Source organism: Hylobates moloch, unplaced genomic scaffold (assembly GCF_009828535.3).
Source record: "Hylobates moloch isolate HMO894 unplaced genomic scaffold, HMol_V3 SCAFFOLD_20, whole genome shotgun sequence".
In the NCBI taxonomy this organism is placed as follows: Eukaryota; Metazoa; Chordata; class Mammalia; order Primates; family Hylobatidae; genus Hylobates; species Hylobates moloch.
This window is the reverse complement of record NW_026652295.1, coordinates 24,848,217-24,873,578: the sequence shown is the minus strand read 5'-3', so window position 1 is coordinate 24,873,578 and position 25,362 is coordinate 24,848,217. Positions and strand designations below refer to the sequence as shown.

Here is a 25,362-nt window from a genome sequence, read left to right as displayed (position 1 = left end):
TTTGCTTTTCTCTATCCTGCTTTAGGTTTCACCGGGCCTCCTGCATCAGAAGATTCTGGCCTTTAATTCATCTCTGAAATTCTCAGGTGTCATCTCTTCAAATGTTGCCTTCCCCTAGTCTCTGTTTCCTTTTTGGGGGGAAATCTAAATTAGGCTTATGCTAAATTTCTCATTCTATCCATATTTCCTAACTTTTCTTATATAGTCTTCATTTTGTTAGTCTCTCTGTTTTACTACCTTCAGACAACTTGCAATGAACAGGTCCTGTTTTTGAAATATGATAATCCGATTTTGTTTTGATGTATCTCTAATGACAGTTATGAAGATCTATATTTCTTAACTGTAAAAATAACTAATGGTACTTAGGAAACCTGTTTAAAATTTGTAAAATAAATTGGATTAATCTCCTTAACATGGCAGCTATGCTCTCATATTCTTGCAGTGAGCCAATGACTTGTAATTCATTACAAGCGAATACAACTTCCATGCTAAAATGCCCTGAAATCTTCCTTTCTTTTGCTCTGGAAAATATAAAGTCTAGAAAGAAGAAAACTCAGAGAACTCTTCTGGCCAAACTGAGTTAATAGTTGACAAAATGCCACCTAAACCCCTCAGGCCTCATATCCTAAGTAAAGCTGAAATTTACCAGTCAAGTATTTTACCATTTAAGCCCTGAATAAAATTAAGAATTTCCTAGGCCGACACAAATACCCTAGACTTTAAGTCCAGAAGGGAGAAATGAATGTCTCCTTATGTTAAAACATTCAAATCCCCCTTGTTCATCTACTACTACTCCAGGAATAAATGTTAGGATCAAAAGAGGGAAAACAGGGGAGTGTTGTCATTCTCAAATACCTAAAACAGGCCAGTTTAGAGAAAACATCATCTCCTTCAAAGAAGGAATTTCTCCAGACTTACTGCTTTTTTCTCCAGGAAGTATACTAAGAAGGCTGGTTTATCTGGCCATTTATTTTGCTTTCTGAAATAACACTTTGGAAAGATGGCTTAAAGAGCTATTTGAACTTATTCAATGTTCAAAATGTCTATGACTGGCCATGGTACAGGATGATCAAATATTAGAGCTGGAATAAATCCCCCTGATTATCATGAGGCCAAGATAATCTTGCAGAAGGAAATGCGGTCCAAAAAAGTTAAGCAACTTGCTTAGCAGGAAACCCAGGACACAAATCTAGGCCTGCTAGCTTCCTTTTCTTATTCTACCACTCCCTATAATAAAAACTATTTTTACAAAATAACATTTAAACAAGATAATCCATCGACTTTAGCTCTTGCAAGTTTAACATGTTAATTTTAGAGAATGTGGGAAATAGAAAAAGGAAAATTTTTAACTAGGAAAATTTGATAGTAGTAGTGAATTCAGTAACAGCCACAATAGTTTAATTTAAAACTGAACACTAGTTATATTAAAAATACATTTTCCCTACATAATTTTAAGAAAATCAATGCATTAGAAATTTATATAGACAAATGGTATTTTTTTTAATAGTAAAAGATTGTCCACTTGTCATGTAAACTGGAAGGAAATATAAGGAAGTCCATTATAAGTATCAAAAATGAAATGTACATCCAGTTAAAAGAACATTTTAAAGTACATTTAATTAAGACGTTTTGGTTGAGGATTTTCTCTGATTCATTCCAGACATCCCCAAAGGAAAAGAAAGTTGAAACTCAGAAGGATTGAGAATAAAAACAAGTGAGTAGGGAACAGGAAAAGGTGGGGAAAAGGCCATTTGGAGGCCTGGGACCTTAGAAATAGTGAGAATGAGAGAAAAGCATGCTATGATATTTGCAAATAAGGAGGCGATGATGAATGAAGAACACTGGTGATGTTTAAAGAGGGGTCAGAGAAATCAAGGTCAAAGTAATGTAGGAAATGCCTATTTACAGAAAATATTTTGAATCCTAAATATATTTATATTATTTTAGGCTTTAAAAAATTCAAATTGTTATACTTCAGATATTTTCCTTCTGCTCTTTCCTAAGAAAGAGACTGGCAAGAATCCATTTCAACAATTCCATGCAATGAGAAGGAAATGAACACCAAAGGTATAAGGGGTGGTTTGTTGTTTAGACCAGCTGAAATGACAATTAACAGTTTGAAGGTGTTTGATAGGAAAGGTCCTGTTACAAATGTTTCATGCCCATTTAAATTCTAGCCAATTTTCAGTATGGAATAAGTTCTTACAAATACTTTAATGAAACAAATTAGGCAACGGATATGAATACACAATTTACAGAAGAAGAAATACAAAGGGGGAATGAAATTATTTGATGCATCACTGAGTTATTGAAGAAATCCAAAAGACACAATGAGGCCAGGAGCGGTGGCTCATGCCTGTAATCCCAGCACTTTGGGAGGCAAAGGCAAGCAGATCACTTGAGCTGACGTCAGGAGTTTGAGACCAGCCTGGCCAATATGGTGAAACCCCATCTCTATTAAAAATACAAAAATTAGCCAGGCATGGTGGCCGGCACCTGTAGTCCCAGCTACTTGGGAGGCTGACACAGGAGAATAGCTTGAACCCGGGGGGCAGAGGTTACAGTGAGCCGAGATCATGCCCCTGCACTCCAGCCTGGGTGACAAAGCCAGACACCATCTCAAAAAACAAACAAAAAGACACAATGAAAATTTTTTTCCCATTACATTGAAAAATATTAAAAGGTTGATAAACTTAGCATTGTTGAAGATGTGGCAAAATCAGCAATTGTCTGCACTAGTGAATAGCAGTGTGTGAATACATATGAAAGTATAATACTATTTGACATAATGATGGGTCAATTATAGACATTTACCCTAACTAAATTAATCAGAAATTAGAAAATAAATTATGCTGGTACATCTATGCAATGGAATACCACATAGCCATTAAAAATGATTATTCATCAACCTGTAATTGTATTCATGACATTGTACCAAATAGAACAAGGTTACCAATCAGTATATATAGTATTATCACTTATATAAAAAACTGTGTATATAGGCACAGAATGTCTAGAAATTCACTAAGATATTAAAAGAGACACTACCTCTGGGATCTCAGGGGATTTTCACTTTCTTTTTTTCCCTACATGTTACTATTGTTTAAACATTTCACAAAGAGTAATTCATTTTCTACAGTTAAAAAATAAATAACAGGCCGGGCGCGGTGGCTCACGCTTGTAATCCCAGCACTTTGGGAGGCCGAGGCGGGCGGATAACGAGGTCAGGAGATGGAGACCACGGTGAAACCCCGTCTCTACCAAAAATACAAAAAATTAGCCAAGCGTGGTGGCGGGCGCCTGTAGTCCCAGCTACTGGGAGAGGCTGAGGCAGAATGGCGTGAACCCAGGAGGCGGAGCTTGCAGTGAGCCGAGATCACGCCACTGCACTCCAGCCTGGGTGACAGAGCAAGACTCCGTCTCAAAAAAAAAAAAAAATAACAAAGCCGATTTTGTTTTAAATATGTTATCCTTTATGCAGGATCAAACAAGTGCTATTAGGTAACAAATGGTCTAGCAGAACTCTACCATCCACAGTCCTTTTTCTGCCCATTTGTCTCCGCTCAGGATGGATTCAAAACAACCATGATTAAATAAAATAAAAATGACATACAGAGTCCCTCTGTATTATACGCACAGGAAGACAGGGGATTAAACTCCTTAAAAAGAAAACCCCACACTTTCTCCTTCATTAACTTAATTGTCAAAGAAAGTAATTAACATGCTGCAAAGTTATTAATGAGTTGCACTTCAAATCCCTATATGCTGTAGTAATTGTGTTCTCAGAAGAAAACAGGCCAAATAATAGAAATTCAGACACAGTTTTTAAAGGCTACCTTGATAGGCAGATTGGAAGTGATGAAAACTTTCTGAATGCGAAATTTATCTAGTGTAGCTGTTTCTTGAAGTTACTTTAAGCAAAAGCTGGTCTTAGATTACTCTATTCCCCAAAAGTTTCAATAACTTTTTGTTTCTTTTTTTACCTTTTTTCAGTGAATCTATAGGCAGGTCTCTGCAACCTTGGGTACCTTGTAATTACATTTAAATACCTTTCCTAGTCTTTCAACCAGCTCCTTACAAGATTATCTATTTACCTAGTGGCAGACTCCCCACATAAGCACCATCTAGGTACTGTAAATGTAGTTACCATCATTTTCCCGATTCTCTAAATCAGATGTTAATAACAGAAGGTATTTTTTCCGGAAGCACACTTCTCTTTCTACCCCCTAAATAGAAATCAATCATTTCTTTATCAGTGGCAACCCATAATTTATTAGGTACATTTAGAGGTTTACCATCAAAAATGATTATGTAAGAAGTCTTTCCAAAACTTATAATGAAGCTGGAAAAGACACAGTATTCAATTTTTACTACAAGTACATCTTTGCAGCATGCACACATACAAGTCTATAAAACATAGATAGCTATGGAATAAAATGCTATCATACATAGTTAAATCTTAAGAATTTCATTTCTCAAATAACAAACCCCACAAACCTTTAGTTGTTCATCTACTACTCTTGTAACTTCTCCAGCCATTGATTCCAGGGTCTCCTGAATTGGACTGGATAGTAAGCCACTGGCTCCCGCCCAAGATGCACCACCAACATGGTATAAATTTGGTAACAACTGTAAGAGAAATAAAAAATAACCTATTTAGAATTGGGTAAATATTTCAATCAAAGTCATTGCAGAGTGAATGAGAAGGGTGAAGGAATACTGGTAGGGATACTCTCTTCTCAGTCAAAGGCTCTTTGCACAGATTAATAAACTGAGGTCCAAACTATGGGCATTCATTTTTATTCAATGAGTCACAGCAACCCTAAGAAACACTAGACTGGGTATTAGGAGATTTTCACATTGACCACTTCTGTCATTAAGCAGCTTTGAAACCACAGGAATAATACATTACCCCCTCATGTCTTTTTTTTTTTTTTTTTTTTTGAGATGGAGTTTTGCTCTTGTTGCCCAGGCCGGAGTGCAATGGCGCGATCTCGGCTCATTGCAACCTCCACCTCCCAGGTTCAAGCGATTCACCTGTCTCAGTCTCCCGAGTAGCTGGGATTACAGGCGCAAACCACCATGCCCAGCTCTCCTTCATGTCTTACTGTCTTCATCTGGGGTATGAAAGTTGAGCTGTTTTTACTCACAACACTTCTGTCACCAAAAGTGTAGGTGTTTGCCACACCGGGCAAGTCTCCAGTTCTCTGCATATGCTAAATGGGTGTCCTACAAATCTATTCAATTCAATCTGACACTGTCTACCTGCAGTTTGCCTCAGATCCCAAAAGTGAAGGACTAAGTCCCACCAGACTATCCCCAATTCAGATGGCACTCACAGGTCCCAGGTTGTCACTGGTACTTCTAACCAACAAGCCTTAAATTCAAGGGGTTCCCATAAATCCTTTCTCAGGTTCCATAATTTGCTAAAATGACTTACAGAACTCAGCCAAGCATTTTACTTATGATTACTGGTTTATTATAAAAGATACAGCTCAGGAATAGCCAAACAGAAGATGTATAGGGTGAAGTACGGGGTCGGGGGAGCTTCGGGGGAGTTCTGCAGGTATACAGCCCTCCCAGCACGTTGATGAGTTCATCAACCCAAAAGTTCTCTGAAGCCTACTGTTTAGAGATTTTATGGAGGACCCATTACATAGACACAACTGATTAAATCACTGGCCACTGGTGTCCATTCCATCTCCAGCCCCTCTCCATTTCCATGCCGTCCAGGGGGTGGGCTAACAGATTCAGTTCACGAATAACGTGGCTGCTTCCTCTGGCAACCTCCCCTATCCTGCAACTTTCTAGGGGCACAGGAAGAGTCACCTCATTAGGATAAACTCTGGTGTGATGAGAGGGGCTTTTTATTAATAACAAAAGATGCTATTATCATCTCTGTCACTCAGGAAATTACAGGGGTTTTAGAAGCTCTGTTTCAGGAACCAGGGACAAAGACCAAATACTATAACAAAAGATGCTTCTATCATCCCTATCACTCAGGAAATTACAAGGTTTTAGAAGCTCCATATCAGGAACTGGGAACAAAGACCAAATATACATTTCTTATTGTATCACAAGAGTATCTGATTGATCTACAGATTCCTCAGACTAATGACATTCAGTGATTGTGTGATTCTAGCAGCAGAACCAAAACCAGATCCCAGTTTTTCTCACTCACAGTTAAGTCCTTACTCTACTAAGTCACACACTGGGAACCAAAGTCTAATGTGAGAGAAGCTTCCTTTTAGGGGTAACAGAGGGGAGTTTCATGTTATCAGTTTAGAAGCAGAATCATTTTAAATGAGCTGTTACTCATTTAAACTACAGCTCCCTCTCAGTTGCTGAGGGCCCAATCACACCCTCTGTAAATCACATTGGCCCTCTGCTTTTTATTCTGTATCTTGATTATTGGTAATCAGCACAGGTACAGAAAGGAGGTCAAGGCTAATTCAGTTCACTTTGCCACTTGTTAGTAAACTTGGAATTGGGTAGAGAGAGAAAGTTGAAACTGGTTTCTAAAACTAAATTTTATGAAACGTTTTTATTATACCAGACTCTCACACAGCCTGAGGTAAAACTCACCGTTTTAGAGTTCTTAGCATCACGCATGAGCCGCTCTGCTGATTTTAAATCTTCCTGGATAGCATCTCCCCCACAATTTCGTAAGGAGTTGAGATGATCTTGTACTTTCACACATATTCTGTCAATCATCTGCTCCAAACCAGAAAAAGGCAAGCATCCAAATCAGCCCAGCCGATATTCAGACAGAAGGAAACATAGAATGAAGGAGTATGAAAAAAACTTCAGCAAACCACAGAATGTACAAGGATGAAAACCTCAAACCCTTCTAACTGGAGTCGTTGAGAATGCTGCTTATAAGCAATTATTGATTTACTTTATTCATGCAAGTAACCTTTGGCAACTTTAATGCCAGAAAAAAATTGAAGGCATTTCAGTTCCCTTTCCTGCCTTAGGAAATGCAGCACGTAGAACAAAAGTGAACACTTCTTGATGATTCAGAACCTCACTCAGTGACATTTTGCTAGATACTAACTCCTTCATTAACTTTTAGTGAGCACCCTCTATGTGTTAGACATAGAGTTAGGTACTCAGGAAACAGAGAAATAAAATGTGCAACGCTGAGACTGTTGCAATGACTACAAAATGATGCCCGACAGCCAGTTGGTCTCCATACTATAGAACCAGAACATCCCTTAAAAATTAGTATTTTAAAAACCGATTCAATTACATCAAGTATTTTTCTTTGTAAATTAACAGCCACCAAAAAACAAAAGCAAATTGAGGTTTTATTATATTAACATAGGTAGTAATGAAGTCAATATCATCTAGTTTCTATTACAATAAGATGCCTCCCCTACCAGGTTAATTGCACCTAAATCATTCTCAATTGTTTTACGGATATAAATACAAAACCCAATGGGAGATGGTGGATCCCTATGGTAGACAAAAAATATTACAGAAAGGTTAAGATTATGCTCTTCTATATTTGTACTTATACAAAAAGCATGAAGGAAGCCAAGAAGTCTGAAGAAAAAGATAACCACAGTGTGGTTTTAAAAGTGTCTCCAATATTTTCGTCAGAGCTGCCAGTTGTCTACTTATTTCATGTTCTTAAAAACACTATTCATTCTTCAAAGGCCTTACATGTCAAGAGTCCTCTTCCATCTGATAATTCATTTGGCAGAGGAGACAAACAATATTTTTTTTAGTTAAATTCACACTTCTCTATTTTCAATTATTTGATATAACGATACGAAGCTAAAGTCTGCCCTTCTTCCCCCATAAATTTCAAAATGATAGAGACTTTATACACTATTCCGAAGACTTCAGGTCTGATTACAGAGCCCATGTCTACTTGCTGTAGCACTGCCATCTCTCTTGCCTTTTTCTTTGTAAAGTCAGGTTCATAGTATCTACCGCACATTCTTTATTAGTGTGTTATGAAGACAATTCAGTAAAGTAACAGCACTCAAGCACCTATTACTGAAAACGGGCCAGTAATGCCAAAGTTTATGTATAATAAAAACAGCTCCTATTGCTGTAAAATATATTGAGGTTACATTGAGATCCCCCTAGGAAAAATAAGTTATATGAATATTGCTTCTCACATTAAATTCTCTGCCTAAAATCCCTAAAAATCTAAGACAAGAAAGTTATGATTCCTGCCTCTGATTGTAGGCAGAAATCATATCTTTCTGCATTTACACAATGCCCTGCACAGAGCTAACTATAACTTTTTTAAAATCTTAATTGATAGAAATCATAACTCTTCCAACTATTGTATTGATCTGTGCCTCCTGAAGCAAAAAGGGTCATCAATAATTCATATCTTACCAAGAATGAATGCCTAATTTTTTTTTTTTTTTTTTTTTGCCTAATTTCAAGAGACAAACCACACACTAAGAAAGAAACTGATATACATTTGGGGCCGCAAAAGGCTAATTTGAGAGGCACGTGGATGAGGCACTATAAAGTTGGTATCTTTAATCACCATGAGAGAAAAAAGAGACGCTTGAAATGTATGCCCTTAAGCACTCACCAAGGAGAGAGAATTTACATGAACTCAACAAAAATGGTCTTTAAGTAGAACATTTAAAATGTCACGCAAAAGAACAATCAAAATTAAGTTATTCAATTCAAAGAAGACATAAAATCTCATGTCTCCAAGATTATTCTGAGCATAGCTCAGCAGACCACATTTAGATCCTTTACCATGAAAGAGCTCAAAGCTCAGAAAAGGTAAACTATTTAAGATGACATACAATGAAAGGCCGGGCGCGGTGGCTCACGCTTGTAATCCCAGCACTTTGGGAGGCCGAGGCGGGCGGATCACAAGGTCAGCAGATCGAGACCACGGTGAAACCCCGTCTCTACTAAAAATACAAACAAAAATTAGCCGGGCGTGGTGGCGGGCGCCTGTAGTCCCAGCTACTCGGAGAGGCTGAGGCAGGAGAATGGCGGGAACCCGGGAGGCGGAGCTTGCAGTGAGCCGAGAACGCGCCACTGCACTCCGGCCTGGGAGACTCTAGAGCAAGACTCCGTCTCAAAAAAAAAAAAAAAAAAAAAAAAAAAGATGACATACAATGATTACACAGAGTACAAACTGAAAATTTTGAAAAAAGTAAATCAAGGGGTTTATCAGTTCATAACTCATCTCTCAAGTACATAAATACGAAAATTAAAGGAGATGCAATCTGAAAGGCTATAATCTCTTGGGTTACTCCATTAGAAGACCTCATAGAATATGGTTGTGTTAGGGCTGTTTAGTTTAACCTCTCTACTTCACCCTAACCCTATAGTGTTCAGTTTCTCTAAAGCGACACAGAAAAGTTGTTGACTGCCATAGTTTATGAAGCTCAATTCCCTCCAAGAAAATGTACCCTGTCATTCCTAGACATGGTTTTGAGTCTTAATCTGTCTTCTTACATCCTTCCTGCAGGTCCCATATCTTCCCCTTGAGAACACCGTGCACAATCATATACTCTCTTCCAGTGACAGTCTTGCATATATTTAAATACACCTATCTTTTCTTCCTTAGCCTTCTTTTCTTGAGGTTTAACATTCCCAGCTCCTTTTCCCATGCCTACGCTGACACAGTTCTCCAGTCCTTGACCTCTTTTCCTGTAGGTCACTTCTGCATTCTGTCTTCCACCTAGAACCTCATTAAGTCTCCTCAGTGAAATGGATTGTAACTAAGAGTGGACTGGTAAGCACAGAGCTGAGCTGAATAGCACTATCGTCTTCCTTACTGTAGAAAGTATACCTTCATTAATACGGTACAAGTCAAATTGGCTTCTTTGGCAACTATGTGACACCACTAACTCATATAACACTTGCTGGTGACTACCTAGGCTTTTTCAGATATACTGGGCTATTGAACCCACATGTAAGAATTACAACTATTAGCAATAAATGCCATCTGTGGTTGCTCACAAGTTGCTACAACTGTTCTTATTTCCAGCAAACAGCTTATTCATAGAAAATTTTATCATTTTCCACATCTGTTTCTTTATTCCATTCAAGAGAAATAAACTGAACACCTGGCATAGAGGAGCTACAGTCTTGAAAAAAGTTACCCCTTGCCATCAGCAACTTAAAAACCTAGAAGTGGGAAGAAGTATTCACAATTAGCAGTAACACAAGACATAAAGTGCTACATAATATGATATCCACAAGGACATGAACATTTTATTTTCTTCACTGCTGAATCTGTTTCTTACGATAGTGCCTGCCATATCATAGACCTTCACAACTGTTTATTCAATGATAAATGAATGATACAAGCTTTTAAAAAATTTTAGCCAAAGGAGGAATCATACCTAGCTGAGGTTAAAAATAACTTTTATTTATTTATTTATTTATTTTTTGAGACAGAGTCTCACTTTGTCTCCCAGGCTGGAGTGCAGTTGTGCTATCTCGGTTCATTGCAACCTCTGCTGCCTGGGTTCAAGCGATTTCCTGCCTCAGCCTCCTGAGTAGCTGGGATTACAGGTGCCTGCCACCACACCTGGCTAATATTTTTGTATTTTTAGTAGAGATGGGGTTTCACCATCTTGGACAGGCTGGTCTTGAACTCCTGACCTCATGATCCACTCGCCTTGGCCTCCCAAAGTGCTGGGATTACAGGCGTGAGCCACCGCACCCAGCCCATTTTGTTTTTTTAGCTGAGTCCTGAAAGATTTGTACAGATTGAGAAAAACAGAAGGGATCGTTAAACAAAAGAATGAACCCAAGCAGTGGTACATCCAGACACTATGACTCCTATTTCCTGGTTAGGAACAGAGACACCTTATAGTGGGAGATCAGATTGGAATGATGGGTTAAGGCAGGACAATATAGCACTCCAGTGTAGGCTAAGAGGTTGAACATGGTGTCCAAGGCACAGAGCGTCATTTCCCCAGCTCCTCCGCACAACTGTGAGCTCTAGAAATCCCTTACCCCATAAACATTCACGGTGGCTCAGCTTCCCTGATACAAAGAACATGGGCTGTGGAAAGCAGAAAGAGACACATAAGATGAAAAAACTAGTTCTTGAAAGAAAGGAAGGAAGGAAGGAAGGAAGGAAGGAAGGAAGGAAAGAAAGAAAGAAAGAAAGAAAGAAAGAAAGAAAGAAAGAAAGAAAGAAAGAAAGAAAGACAGAAAGACAGACAGACAGGCAGGCAGGCAGGCATGGAAGGTAGTTAGTAAAAAGACCTTAGCAAGAGGGCTGGTAGTATAAATAAAAACAAAAGAAGTACCTTTGGCAGCCACTGGACAGGGTTTAGTGGGTAATGGATGGGGAAAGCAAATGAAGAGTTCAAGATGACTCCAAACGTTCAACCCTCAGTGAATGATGATGTCCCTGAGTGAAATGGCAAAATCAAGAGTTCAAAAGGATGAGTTTGGTCTTAATGACTGTTATCTCAGAAGGCCAAAGTGGTGGAGATGCTGAAAAAAATAATTGGGAAGATAGGACTCTCTGGAAAGAGACAGGGACTGAATGGTTAGATCCAGGAGTCATCTACAAATGAGAGAGTTAAAATAGAAGTAAATAGCCAAAGGAAAAGAACACTAAATACAAAGCTTTGAAAAAAAATCCTGCATTGGGGATATGAAAAGAGAAAGAGTTGTGTAGAAAGCAGAAGGTAAGACACAAGAGTGGCAGAAGCACATTCAGAATGGCACGTTGTCCAATGAACTAAGAATTGAGTTTTAAGAAAGATGAGATGGTCCATAATAATGATGGTAATTGTGATAATAAAAGTAACAGCCAAAAAAACCCATTGTTTACTGGTAAGAAGCCAAATACTTTTCAAGCATTATCTCAGTTACTCTTTACAGCACCTTCACAGATGGGTACTATCATCATCCCCAATAAACAGATGAAAAAACTGAGGCTTAAAGAGGTTAGTAAGTGACTAACATAAGTTCACACAGGGAATAGTAGAGCCTGGATTTACATCTGGGGTCATCTGACTTGAGAGCCCAAGTTCTTAACCATAGTATTCTGCCTCCTTTTACCAAGAGATGAAGAAGGAGAAAAGGCCCCTGCACATTGTGACAAAGAGCCATTTCAGTAAATAAAGAGAGACAGAGGCCATGTTTCAAAAGGTTGCAAAGTGAGTGTTTAACAAAGAAGTTAGGACTGCAAATGTAAAAATGTGCACATGAAAGAAGAAAGACCATATAACAAGCAAATAGCTCTAAGCAGTAAAGCCCCCTCCCCCGCCTTCTTTCTTTCCCTTTCTCTCTTTCTTTCTTTCCTTCTTGGTTGGAAAGCTAAAGAGAAGAGCTTGGCGAGTGGCAGGCAATTCTGGGCCTATTTTTATAACGACAGTTTTATTGTAACAACACTCATTCATTTACATATTGTCTATGGTGGCTTTCACTCTACCGCAGCAGAGTTGAGTAGCTGCAACAGAGATCCTATGGGCTCCAAGGCCTAAAATATTTACTATATGGCTTTTTACAGAAAAGGTTTGCTGAGTCCTAATTAAGAGGCTTTATCATCTGGAAAAGAAGGTATCAAAAACGAAGGTAGAATGTTGAGTCTTACAAAAATATTACCTAATCAAAGTCGCCAGACAAAAACAAATACAAGCAGTTACAAGACTTCAATATTTCATTAAAACATTCTTTAATGCCTTTGGTGTCACCTGAGAATGATGACTGAGAATGATGGCTATCAAGTTGGCAAGGGCATTCATCACAGAGGGTCTATCCTTTCTATATTCAGGTTTCTGGAATCTTCAAGGTAAATCTCTCCTAAAGTGACTAAAATGATTAAAGTCTAAAAACTGCTAATCATAATGTCCTAAGAAATTCCCAAAGTGAAAAGGTGGCAATATACCTACTACATAATAACTCAGATAATTCAGAATAATGCCATCTATGCAGAATTAAACATCCACATACTGCTCTTGTGTAAAACTTTCTCTCAATTGATGAAACGTACTTTTAAGAATAAGCATTAAAGGTTGCTGCTGTAATTTTTTTTTGGATGGGCAAAATCCACTCTGAATTAGGGGGAAAAAGTTGGAAAGATGTTGTATTAAGAAAAGAAAGGTTGAGGCAGGAAAATCGCTTGAACCCGGAGGCAGAGGTTGCAGTGAGCCAGGGTTGTACCACTGCACTCCAGTCTGGGCAACAAGAGTGAAACTCCGTCTCAAAAAAAAAAAGAAAAAGAAAAGAAAAGAAGTCTTGGGCCGGGCATGGTAGCTCATACCTATAATCCCAGCACTTTGGAAGGCCAAGGTGGGTGGATCACTTGAGGTGAGGAGAGGAGTTCAAGACCAGCCTGGGCAACATGGTAAAACCCTGTCTCTGCTAAAGATACAAAAATTAGCTGGGTGTGGTGATGGGCACCTATAATTCCAGCTACTAGAAGAATTGCTTGAACCCAGGAGGTGGAGGTTGCAGTGAGCCGAGATTGCACCACTGCACTCCAGCCTGGGCGACAGAGTGAGAAGTCTTCATTATTGTAGCTCATAAAGGAACACAAGACAAAGTTTCAATGTAACTTTCATTGCTTTTCATGTTAAACACTAAAACCTGTTAATAATAGTAAACCATAAAATACTAGGCTAGTAGTATTAGTTCCCTGCAGGAAAAGAAATTAGATTTTTAAGGGACTGGTAAGGTCAAAATAATGGCTTTCTTTCTCAAAAGTCCTGCTACTTCACTAGTATAACTTTTCTTCTCAACACATATTGGTTTACTTTTTCTTGCTTAAATAATGCATATTTACTGTAAAACATTCAAACCATATTGAGAAGAGAATAAAATACACCCTTCATACCACCTAAGATAACCACCATTGATATTGTGATGAACACCTTTTACGCGTCTCTATGCCTATCTATATACTCACCCATATTTTACCTAATTGGAATATTATGCATGACATTTTTATTATGGACATCTTTCTTTCATTCTAAGAAGAAGCAACAAAAAATTAAATAACATTTGTAATAACGTAAGAAAATAATGCAAACCATTCAACATGGTCTAAAATGACAAAAATTTCCCTACTAGTCAATTCTTTTCAATTTGCAGAGAAAAATTCTTTTGAAAGCCTCTGCCTCTTTAATTCCTCTGGTGGCTTCCATTTTAAAGTTAAATAGGATACTTATTTTTATGTTTTTGATTTATGAATTATAGAAAATAGTAGTTGATTCCATGAAATAAAAACTAAAGATTTAGCATACTTACAATACCATTCAACTTTCTCCCTCTTAAACTTCTAATTTTAGTTTGTTTCATTACCTTTACATTATTGCAATTTTCGACATTTACAATCTGTTATGTAGCAATAATTAAGCTTGCCATTCTTGTCTAATATTAAAATTTTAAACCCTCTAAAATGTAGCTATAAAGTTGTGATTATGGCTATAGAATTTCTGAGTTCATGTCTGAAAACGGCTAGGTATAGAATTCTTGGTCCAAAATAAATCTGCTTCCAAACGAGGAAGACATTACCTCGTTTGCATCTACTAATGGGGATTGATGCTAAGAATTGATTCTAGTTCCCTTGTAAGATAGCCCATTTACTCTTTCTGGAACTCTTTTTTTTTTTTTTTTTTTTTTTTTTGAGTCAGAGTCTCGCACGATCTTGGCTCACTGCAACTTCTACCTTCCAGGTTCAGGTGATTCTCCTGCCTCAGGCTCCCAAGTAGCTGGGATTACAGGTCTGTGCCACTACACCTGGCTACTTTTTCTTTTGTATGTTTAGTAGAGACAGGGTTTCACCACCTTGGCCAGCCTGGTCTGAAACTCCTGTGATCCACCTGTCTCGACCTCCCAAGCGTTGAGATTGCAGGCGTGAGCCACAGCGTCTGGCCTGGAACTCTTTTCTTTCTGGAACTCTTTGATTTATTTTTTTTCTGTATTCTAGGTGTTCTGAGATTCCACCAAGATATATTTAGGTGTGGGTCCTTTTGCCCACTCATTCTGATCAATTCTACAGTGGGTTATATCAACCCCGAGACTCATATGAAATGGTTTTCTATTCTTTCCTGTCCTCTAATATCTCTCATTTTTATAATAATTTTGAAGCTCCATTAGAAGGCTGTTGATTATTCTAAGTCAATTCACCACTTCACTTACTTTGCTTTCATATTTTTAATCTGTCTTTTTTTATTATAAGCTATAAAGGTTTGCTCTACTTTTTCTTCCAGAAGACCAGCTTAGTTTGTGTCCATCAGTTTATTTAATTCTGTACTAGAGTATCATAATTTTAATTGTTAAGCATTGTTTCTTATTCTCTGACTACTCCTGTTCATAGCAGCCTATTCTTATTTTATGGACATATCATTCTCTGCAGTCCCAATGAACTTACGATGACAATTTTTTTTAAAGCTCTCTGCTGTACTCTGCATTATCTGAGCTCAATTCCTTTGTTCATCTTGCTCTTTGACACATAAATTGTTTTCCTCAAATATCTTGTGATTTTTGGTTTTGGTTAATTTTCAGAAAAGAAATATTTCACATTTTTTTAAATTATTATAATTCTGTTTCCTTGGCAAAGCTGGGTAGAGAGAAGAGGAATGCAGTATAAGAGAAAAACACCTCAGTTTCTCTTCAGCATGTGTTAATTAATATTTATCAAACTTTTCTTCAAAAGAATCTCGGAATTTTTTTTCTTTTTTTAATGAACCTGACATTGTGAACATAAAATCTGGGAATCTGTATTCTACCCATGGAAGTGTGAAGGAATAAAGAGAAAGGAATAGAATGTCTCCAAAGTAGCAAATTAGATCATTTTCAGATTTTATTATCTATTATAATCAAAAGTTCCTAATATTTATATAGAAACCTATCTTACTGGCAATTGTTGATTGATAATTAAAAGTGCATATTTAGCATTAGAATTAGCCTACCTTTTCCTCCTTCAGTATCTTCCCTCAAACTCTACTTAGATTTGTTGTCATTTTCAAAAACTAGTTCTTATTGACCCATTGGAAATTATTCAAATGCTAGAAGTCCTTTGCTCTCAGAGGGTGGGTTAAGAATAGAAGGAGAAGTCACAGGCACTGGCTCGCTTACCTGCTGGGTGGTGCTGGTGACAATACCCTGCTGCAGGCGGTAGGCCTGCTCTTGAAGGTATTTTCTAGTCTCGTGATTTCGTAGCAGGTAGTTTTCTATCTGGAAATAAAGCACAGGCATCCCTCAAGAATACATTTCAACCCAGCAGAGAATAAAGTATAAGTGAAACAGTCAGTTGCTGAACTTAAAAACCAAAGCGCTAATACATACATCCTGCCAGTGCTTTGACCCCACAAAACACATGAGATGGAGAAACCGGCTTTCTTTGTGAGTACTGGTGTTTTTAGTTAGAGATTCAACTTGCAGGTAATTGGAGTAATTTTTATGTAACTCAGTAGTTGAAAAAGATAAGCAAGCTTTTAATTGCCTGGAGGGTGACAGACCCCACTTCATGACTTTCCATCACTTTCAGCACACAATCTCAATCCTTCTCTCACATGAATTTTTAACTACCCAACAGTTCAGAAGTTAAATAAACATCCCCAAGGAATAAGGGTGGTGCTCTCTGAATCTCTTATAGCCTTATTCCAGCTGTAGAATGTATCAGCACTTAGAAAATTATTTATTTTAACGTAAAAAGAGAGAGAAAGAATTGCTACAAAATTTGAAGGACATAGGCTGGTACAACTCAAAGATACATACTAATTTCATTAACCCATCAAATTTTCAAATTTTCTCAAAAACAGGACTCAGTTATTAAAATTATAGCAAATAAAAATAGATTTCTGTATTTTTATACATAGATTATCTACTAAGAAAAATTCAAAGGTATGAATGATAACTAGATTAAAATAAGCATTCAAGCAGAACAATATGCAATAAATACATATTTAACATAAATGCGAGGTTAACTATTAAGAATGATGGATACCTATAAAGATGTTTTTAAAGGAATAATCTGAGGTTGGTAAATTTTGTCATCTATTTTTTAAAATTTGTTGGTTTTGTTTGTTTTTAAGAACATCACTTAACCATTTGGCTTTTAATTTGTCACAGCAGTTCCCTGGTTAACAACTAACTAATAACTGTGAAGCACTAAATATTTTTACATTTTAATTTTCATTTTCTATATGCTAAAATGACTACTACTTAATATCAATTAGAAACTATTAAAATACAGACTATAATTACGATCATCCCTTGAAAATATAAAGCAGAACAAAATGTACCTTTCCATTAAACATAAATGAAGAAATTACAAAAACGAAAAGATACCTGAAACATCATTAAAGTGACACATTAATGCCTTGACAGTGTATTACATTACTTTCTCTTGCTGCTTCCCAAGAAGTCATCTCTTTCCAAGGTGACATGACTATCAATAAAAATATTTTGCTGAAAAGATTCTTGCCTGAAATATATGACAGGCACACACCACCACCCAGCTTCCGGTCCTTTTACTTTATTAATTCTTATACATTTGGCCTCACTGCAGCACTGGCTGTGGCTGGGTCCGAGAGAAGTTTGCTTTTTCAGAAGGCTCATCTCACACACAGGCAGTGCATCCAAGGCTGGCTCATGCCTTCCAGACATTTCGCCAGATGCACCAGTGGTGCTTTACAGACTTAAGCGTCAGGAAGGAATTTGTAAAAAAGTAATACTCTAAAGCTTGCTTCTAAAAACCAGTTCAAAAGGAAGAAACAGTAACAATTTTCAAGTGACTTTAACATCAGGCCTGTATACACCACCACCAAAATTATTTGCATCTTAGATTAATAGGGTAAACTTTGCTTGCATGTACCATTTCAGACTAAGGACAGAAAACCCACCTCCTGAAGGACCAGAGGAGTCATTGTCATGTTTAGTGGGCTCCCCTGGACAGCTGAGAGCAAGCTGGGAGATAACTTAGAGCTAGTTAGACATCTCTGGTCTCACTGCTGAAAACGGCACCAGCACAAGAAGCAAAAACAAAACAAAAATATCTGTATTTTAGTAAAGGAATCTTGTGTGTGTTTTTTAAGATTGAGTATTGAATCACAGTATTTTTTTCTTCAGTAGGGTAAAAGGAAATAGTCATATTTTTTCCAGAAGACAAAAATCTACCTGTTAAAATAAAAACTTGAATATATAAGAACACAGCAAGTTTTACAAGAAAAACCAATAGGCTGGGTGTGGTGGCTCATGCTTCAATCCCAACACTTTGGGAGGCAGAGGCAGGAGGATCACTTGAGCCCAGGAGTTTGAGACCAGCATGGGCAACATAGCAAAACCTCACTACAAAAAATTTAAAAATTAGCCAGGCATTATGGCTCACTCCTGTAGTTCTATCTACTCGGGAGGCTGAAGTGGGAGGATCACTTGAGCTCAGGAATTGGAGGCTATAGTGAGCCATGACTGCACCACTGTACTCTGCCCTGGGCAACAGAGTGAGACCTTGTCTCAGAAAAAAAAAGAACAGAAGAGAAGGAGAGGAGAGGAAAAGGAGATGAGAGGTGAAGGAGGGGAGAAGAACAGGAGAATGAGAGGGAAGGAGGGGGGAGGGGAGAGAAAAGAAACCAATAAATATAAGCTTTAAAGTCACCTATTTTTATTAACAAAGCACACATTTTACAGTTAACATATCTGCATATTTTGTCCTGAATGTCCATTTCCTTTTTCCTTTTTTTATTTTTTGAGACGGAGTCTCGCTCTGTCGCCCAGGCTGGAGTGCAGTGGTACAATCTCAGCTCACTGCAAGCTCCACCTCCCGGGTTCACGCCATTCTCCCACCTCAGCCTCCCGAGTAGCTGGGACTACAGGTGCCCACCACCACGCCTGGCTAATTTTTTTTTTTTTTTTGTATGTTTAGTAGAGACGGGGTTTCACCATTCACAGGATACTCGATCTCCTGACTGTGTGATCCGCCCGCCTCAGCCTCCCAAAGTGCTGGGATTACAGGCGTTAGCCACCGCGCCCAGCCCTGAATGTCCCTTTTTTTTTCTCTGAGATGGAGTCTCGCTCTATCGCCCAGGCTAGAGTGCAGTGGCACAATCTCGGCTCACTGCAAAGCTCCACCTCCCGGGTTCACGCCATTCTCCTGCCTCAGCCTCCTGAGTAGCTGGGACTACAGGCACCCGCCACCAGGCCTGGCTAATTTAATTTTTTTGCATTTTTAGTAGAGACGGGGTTTCACCGTGGTCTCGATCTCCTGACCTCGTGATCTGCCCACCTCGGCCTCCCAAAGTGCTGGGATTACAAGCGTGAGCCACCGCGCCGGCTAGTCAGCTATTTTATCAATTCGTAATGAGAAAAATATAATGTTACCTTATTTTATTCCCTCTGATGCTCTTCCTTTCTTTATGCAGATCCAACTTCTATCTGTATCATTTTCCTTTTCCCTGAAGAACTTTTAACATTTCTTACAAGACAGATCTACTGGTGATATATTCCCTCAGTTTTTGTTTATCCTAGAAAGTCTTTATTTCTCCATTACTTTTGAAGGATAATTTTCCGGGCCGGGCGTGGTGGCTCACGCTTGTAATCCCAGCACTTTGGGAGGCCGAGGCGGGCAGATCACGAGGTCAGGAGATCGAGACCACGGTGAAACCCCGTCTCTACTAAAAATACAAAAAAAAAAATTAGCTGGGCGTGGTGGCGGGCGCCTGTAGTCCCAGCTACTCGGAGAGGCTGAGGCAGGAGAATGGCGTGAACCCGGGAGGCGGAGCTTGCAGTGAGCCGAGATTGCGCCATTGCACTCCAGCCAGGGCGACAGAGCGAGACTCCGTCTCAAAAAAAAAAGAAAAAAAAAGAAAAAATGAAGGATAATTTTCCTAGATATAGAATTCTAGGCTGCTGGGGTTTTTTTTGCATCAACACTTTAAATATTTCACTCCACTCTCTTCTTACTTACATGGTTACTGACAAAAAGAGTGACGTAATTCTTATCCTGGTTGCTCAATACACAGGTGTTTTCTTAGTCTACGTTCTCTAAAGATTTTCTCTTTGTCGTTGGTTATCCATATTTTGAATTTGCTATGCCTATGTGTGCTTTTTTGGTATTTATCCTGCTTGGTGGTCTCTGAGCTTTCTGGATTTGTGGTTTAGTGTCTGTTGTGAATTTCGGAAAATTATCAGCCATTATTACTTCAGATGTTTCTTCTGTTCCTTTCTCTCTTTTCTTTCCTTCTGGTATTCCCATTAGTTGCAAGTTGCATCTTCTATAATTATCCCACAGTGCTGGGATAGTCTGTTCTTTTCTTTTTTTCTTTTTGCATTCAGTTTGGGAAGTTTCTATTGAAGAATCTTAGAGCTCAATGATTCTTCCCTCAGCCATGTCCAGTCTACCAGTAACCTCATCAAAGGCATTCTTCATTTCTATTACAGGTTTTTTGTCTCTAGTATTTCCTTTTAATTTTTTTTCTTAAGAGCTTTTATCTCCTCCTTACATTACCCATCTGTTTTCGCATATTGTCTGCTTTTTCCACTAGTGCCCTTAACAAGTTAACCATGGTTATTTTAAAGGCTCTGATAATTCCAAAAGTGGTATCATAGATAAGTCTCATTCTGATGCTTGTTTTGCCTCTTTCACACTGTGTTTGTTGCTTTTTAACATGCTTTGTAATTTTTGGCTGAAAGCTGAAAATGATATATCTGGTAATACAAACTGAGGTAATCAGCCTTTTAGTGTGATGTTTTATATATTAACTGGCTAAGAGCTGGGCTCTATTTAGTATTTGTTGCAGCTGTATATGCCAGAGGCTTTGATTTCCTCTAGTGTCCTTGCTTTTGTATCCCATTATTTTGGGGTTTCCCTAGAAACTCTTTCTTAATTACAATCTGTGTCTTGCAGTTTGCTCAATTGTAATCCACTGTCATTTTACTTAACGTGGTGATAAGGTGTTAGGAAGGGGAAGTATTCTACAATCTTATGATTCGTTTTTGTTTGTTTTAAGCAATCCTGGTCCCTGGGCTATGGCCTTCGAAAATATTTCTTATCCTTTTTAACCCTAACCCTTATGTGAGACAGAAAGGCTAGGGAGGGTGGGTTGTTTAATTATCTTTCCCCTGTTCAGGTAAAGTCCTACTAAAGTAGTTTCTCTGGCTGGTAGACCTTTGTTATTTAGAACAGAATGCTCTGAGTGTACCCTTCCCCCTGCCAGAAAAAAAAGGAAATTTTTCTCCAATCTTTACTGCAATAGCCTGATGAGACTCATGGAAGTAAAACCCGTGAAAGGGTGGGGGTTCCCTAAAACTGGACCCCTAGGAGTTTTTAACTCTTAAGGTAGTCTAGGCTAAGCCTCTGGCAATTCATCACTTACTGTTTAAGTGCTCCTATAAGTTATTATTCTACTAGCTTCTGCTCCTGGCAAGCTGATCTTGGCTATGATTCACTGTGATTCTCTGTACCTCTCTTTCCAGTCCCCAGTTTTCAGGGTGATAGTTTTTCTTGTGGCTTAAGTTCTTTGACAGATCTAAGAAAAGTAATTGATCTTCTGTTTGTTCAGATTTTTTTGTTGTGAGGATGGGGGTGATAACTTCCAAGCTCTTGAGAGTTCAAATCTGAAACCAGAAACCTGGTTTCTCTAGAATATGTCTTTTATTCAAAGCTCATTAGTATCCTACCGGAAATTATAAAGGTATCTAATATTTTTACGTAGCTTTTCACAAACTCCTTTTCACATATACTGTTTCACTGGATCCTCATGGTCGCCTTAGGCAAATTAATCTTCCTACTCTTTGTTTTCCATATCTGTAACAATAGAACCTACCGCATCATTTATTTTAAGGATTACATGTATTAATTTATGCAAAACATTTAAAATAGTTCCAGACACCCAGTAAGAATTATATATTGTCAGCTAAACATGGTTATTACATAGTTTTATTTTTCCTACCTATACAGTTGAAAAAAATAAAGTTCAGAAAAATTGAGTAACTTATTGAAGGTTATGGGAAGAGTTTAATTTTACGTCAAATATTCTAAATTCAAATCTTGATTTCTTTTGCCATACCACAGCTTTTTCCTCCCTCATCTCCAATCACACTGTCTTCTATTCAACATATGCCTGAAAAGTATTCAAGCGACCAGGCATGGTGACTCACACCTATAATCCCAACACTTTGGGAGGCCAAGGCAGGAGGATTGCTTGAGTGTGGGAGTTTGAGACCCCCTTGGGCAACATAGTGAAACCTCGTCTCTATAAAAAATTTTAAAATTAGCTGAGCACAGTGGCATATGCTTGTAGTCCTGGTTGAGATGGGAGGATCACTTGAGCACAGGTGGTTGAGGCTGCAGTGAGCCATGACTGCACCACTGCACTCCAGCTTGGGCAACAGAGCGAGACCCTGTCAACCAATCAATCAATCAATGAAGTATCCAATCATACACACCAGGCCCTGTGCTAGCTGTGAGAATAAGCAAGATGAGAAAATACATAAGCTCTGCCAACAAATAACTCATAGACCATTAGGAGAATAAAACATGGAGCCAGGAAACTTAAATGAATGTTGCAAGGCCAATGACAGAGAGGAGTACAGGAAATCCTAACACCACGCACCTAGAGAAGGAAAGGGCCTCTGAGAGGTTTTCCTGGATGAGCTGATGCTTGATTTCAATCTCAACAGACCTGCATGGTAGTCAGGAAAGAAAAAGGATGTCTGGAACATAGCAGGGATTCTCAAACTTTACAAACACCAGGAAAGCTTGTAAAAACACAAATGCTAAGTCCTACCCCAGTTTCTGAGGCTTAACAATTTGCATTTTTAATGAGTTCCTTGAGACAGGTCAAAACAAAAGAGTTGGCCAAAGATGAAGTGGAAAGTATACAGGAGGCAGATCCTGGACAGAATTTCCTGCTGTGTTAAGGAGACCCAGCTTTATTTATCCTGAAAGCCACTAGGAAGGGATAGAGTGAAGATTTTAGTCTGCTCAGATTTACCATGAAACGGAATGGCTATTTTTTATTGCAACATGTAAAACTGACAAGAGGAGGCAAATGTGGCAATAATCCTGGTAAGAAATGATGAGACTTGAAGGAAGGTATCCATAATGGGAACAGAAGGAAGGAAAGCTAATGAAGGGATTTATGCTACACGATGGTAGACTTACTGATTGATTAGCTAAGGAAGAAATGAGAGAGGAAAGTCAACGTTGGAAGACTAGATGGAAGGTGGTAACACTGTGATCTGAGCAACTCCTTCATCAACTAAGATGGACCCTAAGGTTAAGGAAACAAAGTTATCTATGGGGTAAGGGTTCAGGGCCAGTTGGCAAGGCAAATTTCTAAATCCCTACAGCTCTAAACTCCCTAACGACAGGAGTTATCAGATCCCTTCTACTCTGACTTACAACCCAGACCACTACGACTCTGACTGGACAGAGGGCCAGCCTTACATTCTTTTTTTTTTTTTTTTTTTTTTTTTTTTTTGAGATGGAGTCTCGCTCTGTCACCCACGCTGGAGAGCAGTGGTGCGATCTCTGCTCACTGCAAGCTCCGCCTCCCAGGTTCACGCCATTCTCCTGCCTCAGCCTCCCAAGTAGCTGGGACTACAGGCGCCCGCCACCTAGCCTGGCTAATTTTTTGTATTTTTAGTAGAGACGGGGTTTCACCATGTTGGCCAGGACAGTCTCGATCTCCCGACCTTGTGATCCACCCGCCTCAGCCTCCCAAAGTGCTGGGATTACAGGCCTGAGCCACCACGCCCAGTCACATTCTTTTTTGATAAGTAACTCAGACCTTAAACCAGTTTCAGCCAGTGTACAGAGGCTGCTCCCAAACTGCCTTTATGTACTATAGTTCTAACATAAAGAACCAAATTCACCCTCATTTTAATGCTAAAACTTCACCCCAAAGTGAATAAGAGATGTATGTTACACATTTACCCATTGCACATGCACTCTGCTCCCCTCATAAATATGTATAGCTCCCCCCCAAGCCTGCTGAATATGTACAACTCGACTGTATGACGTAGGCCTTGTGAGGCATAAAACCCAACCTGCCCTTCCCTTCTTTGAAGAGAGGAGCACATTCAGCACACACCAGAGACTGTCTCTTCCCAGTTTGCATACCAATATCATTAATGAAGCTCTCCTTTCTAAAATTTAGCCATCTTGATGGTCTTTTGGATGACATCACCAAGGAGAAAGAACAAAGGGGGAGGAAAAGTTCAAAGATTCCTCAAATAATACCACAGTGTGAGTGAAGTAGGCTTCTTCAGATGGGAAATATTTGAGCACAACTAAAATGCAGAGAAAGGTGGCCATAGAAAGAGAAGGATGAAGATATGGAATAGCAAGGGAATGATTCAGAGGTTTCCAGCACAGGGCAGAATAAGGGGGTCAAATGCACCAGGGAATGGCTGGGCTTTGAAGTGGAAGGTACCTCTGAGTTTGCCAGTACAGAGGCAGGAGTGGGTGTAGATTTACATACATTTATAGATGAGGATGGTAAAGTGAGAGCTCAGGAATACTCTAAGTTTCTTGATGAAAAAAGAAGAGAGGGATCCATCTGTTGAAGATGAAGAGGAGGGAAGCTGTGCAAACTGATATTCAGTTCCACACATTTCTCCAACAGCCAATCAGGAAGTTAACTATTCTTATGCTCTGGCATGTTGATGTTGTAAGAATGTTATTTTATTCCACTTAAATTGCATGACAAGCTTTAGTGTTCCTTAGTATACTCCCCCCCCAGTCATGCATTACCCCAGTTGTGGTCATAAGAACATAAGACAATGTGAAAAAATAAAATTAAAAAAAAAAGTTTGTAAAACAACAAAGTATTGTTTATAAGTTCAGGAATATAACCACAATTCAAATGTGAATTTCTTGTAATTAAGCTACTGATTCTTTAATACCTTTTGCAGAGCATCTTCTGTTTTTTCAGGGTTTGTCTTTAGGGCTTGAGAAGCATCATACATAGGAATTGGCATAAATCTTAATGTGTAGTTCCTAGAAAAAGGAGAAAATAATATACTTATTTAAAAGTAACTTCCTATTACATTAATTCAGCACTCTTTTTTTTAAATCCAAAAGGATAGCTGCAAGAGTAGCTTAGAAAATTCCAAACCACCAGACCATTTAGGCCCCTAGATTGCAGATTATCCTTTGTAATAACCACAAATGCAAATACCACAGGCAACCACATTAATTCACACTACCTACAAAACTGACACAACTTTGAGGAATGCAGTTTTGTTGTTTTGTTTTTAGTTTGGATTCCATCAAGGACAGAATTTTCACACTGGGATTGAAAAGATGAACTGAGGGAAAGCCTAGGGAAAGTCTAGCATCAACTTGCTACATGGGTTTCAGTAACCAATAGATCTGACTGTACCTGGGTCCCCACAGTGATTATGTGTGACAACCAGCCCCAAACTGGTAGAGGAAAACACAGAAAT

At 38.6% G+C, this 25,362-nt stretch overlaps 1 protein-coding gene across 15 annotated transcripts in view; it reads right to left on the bottom strand.

Moving 5' to 3' along the window:
* Positions 1 to 25,362, bottom strand: part of CARMIL1 (capping protein regulator and myosin 1 linker 1) — a 337,716-nt gene that overhangs the window by 69,230 nt on the left and 243,124 nt on the right. For all 15 annotated transcript variants that reach the window (XR_009211234.1, XR_009211235.1, XR_009211233.1 and 12 more), the window contains 4 exons: positions 24,820 to 24,913; positions 16,048 to 16,146; positions 6,586 to 6,714; positions 4,498 to 4,629 (listed from right to left, as the gene is read on the bottom strand). Coding sequence is in view for 11 of the 15 variants with exons in the window: in XM_058432050.1 (XP_058288033.1) it covers positions 4,498 to 4,629; positions 6,586 to 6,714; positions 16,048 to 16,146; positions 24,820 to 24,913 (454 nt within the window). In the remaining 4 variants the exon portion in view is untranslated. The remainder of the gene's footprint in view (positions 1 to 4,497; positions 4,630 to 6,585; positions 6,715 to 16,047; positions 16,147 to 24,819; positions 24,914 to 25,362) is intronic.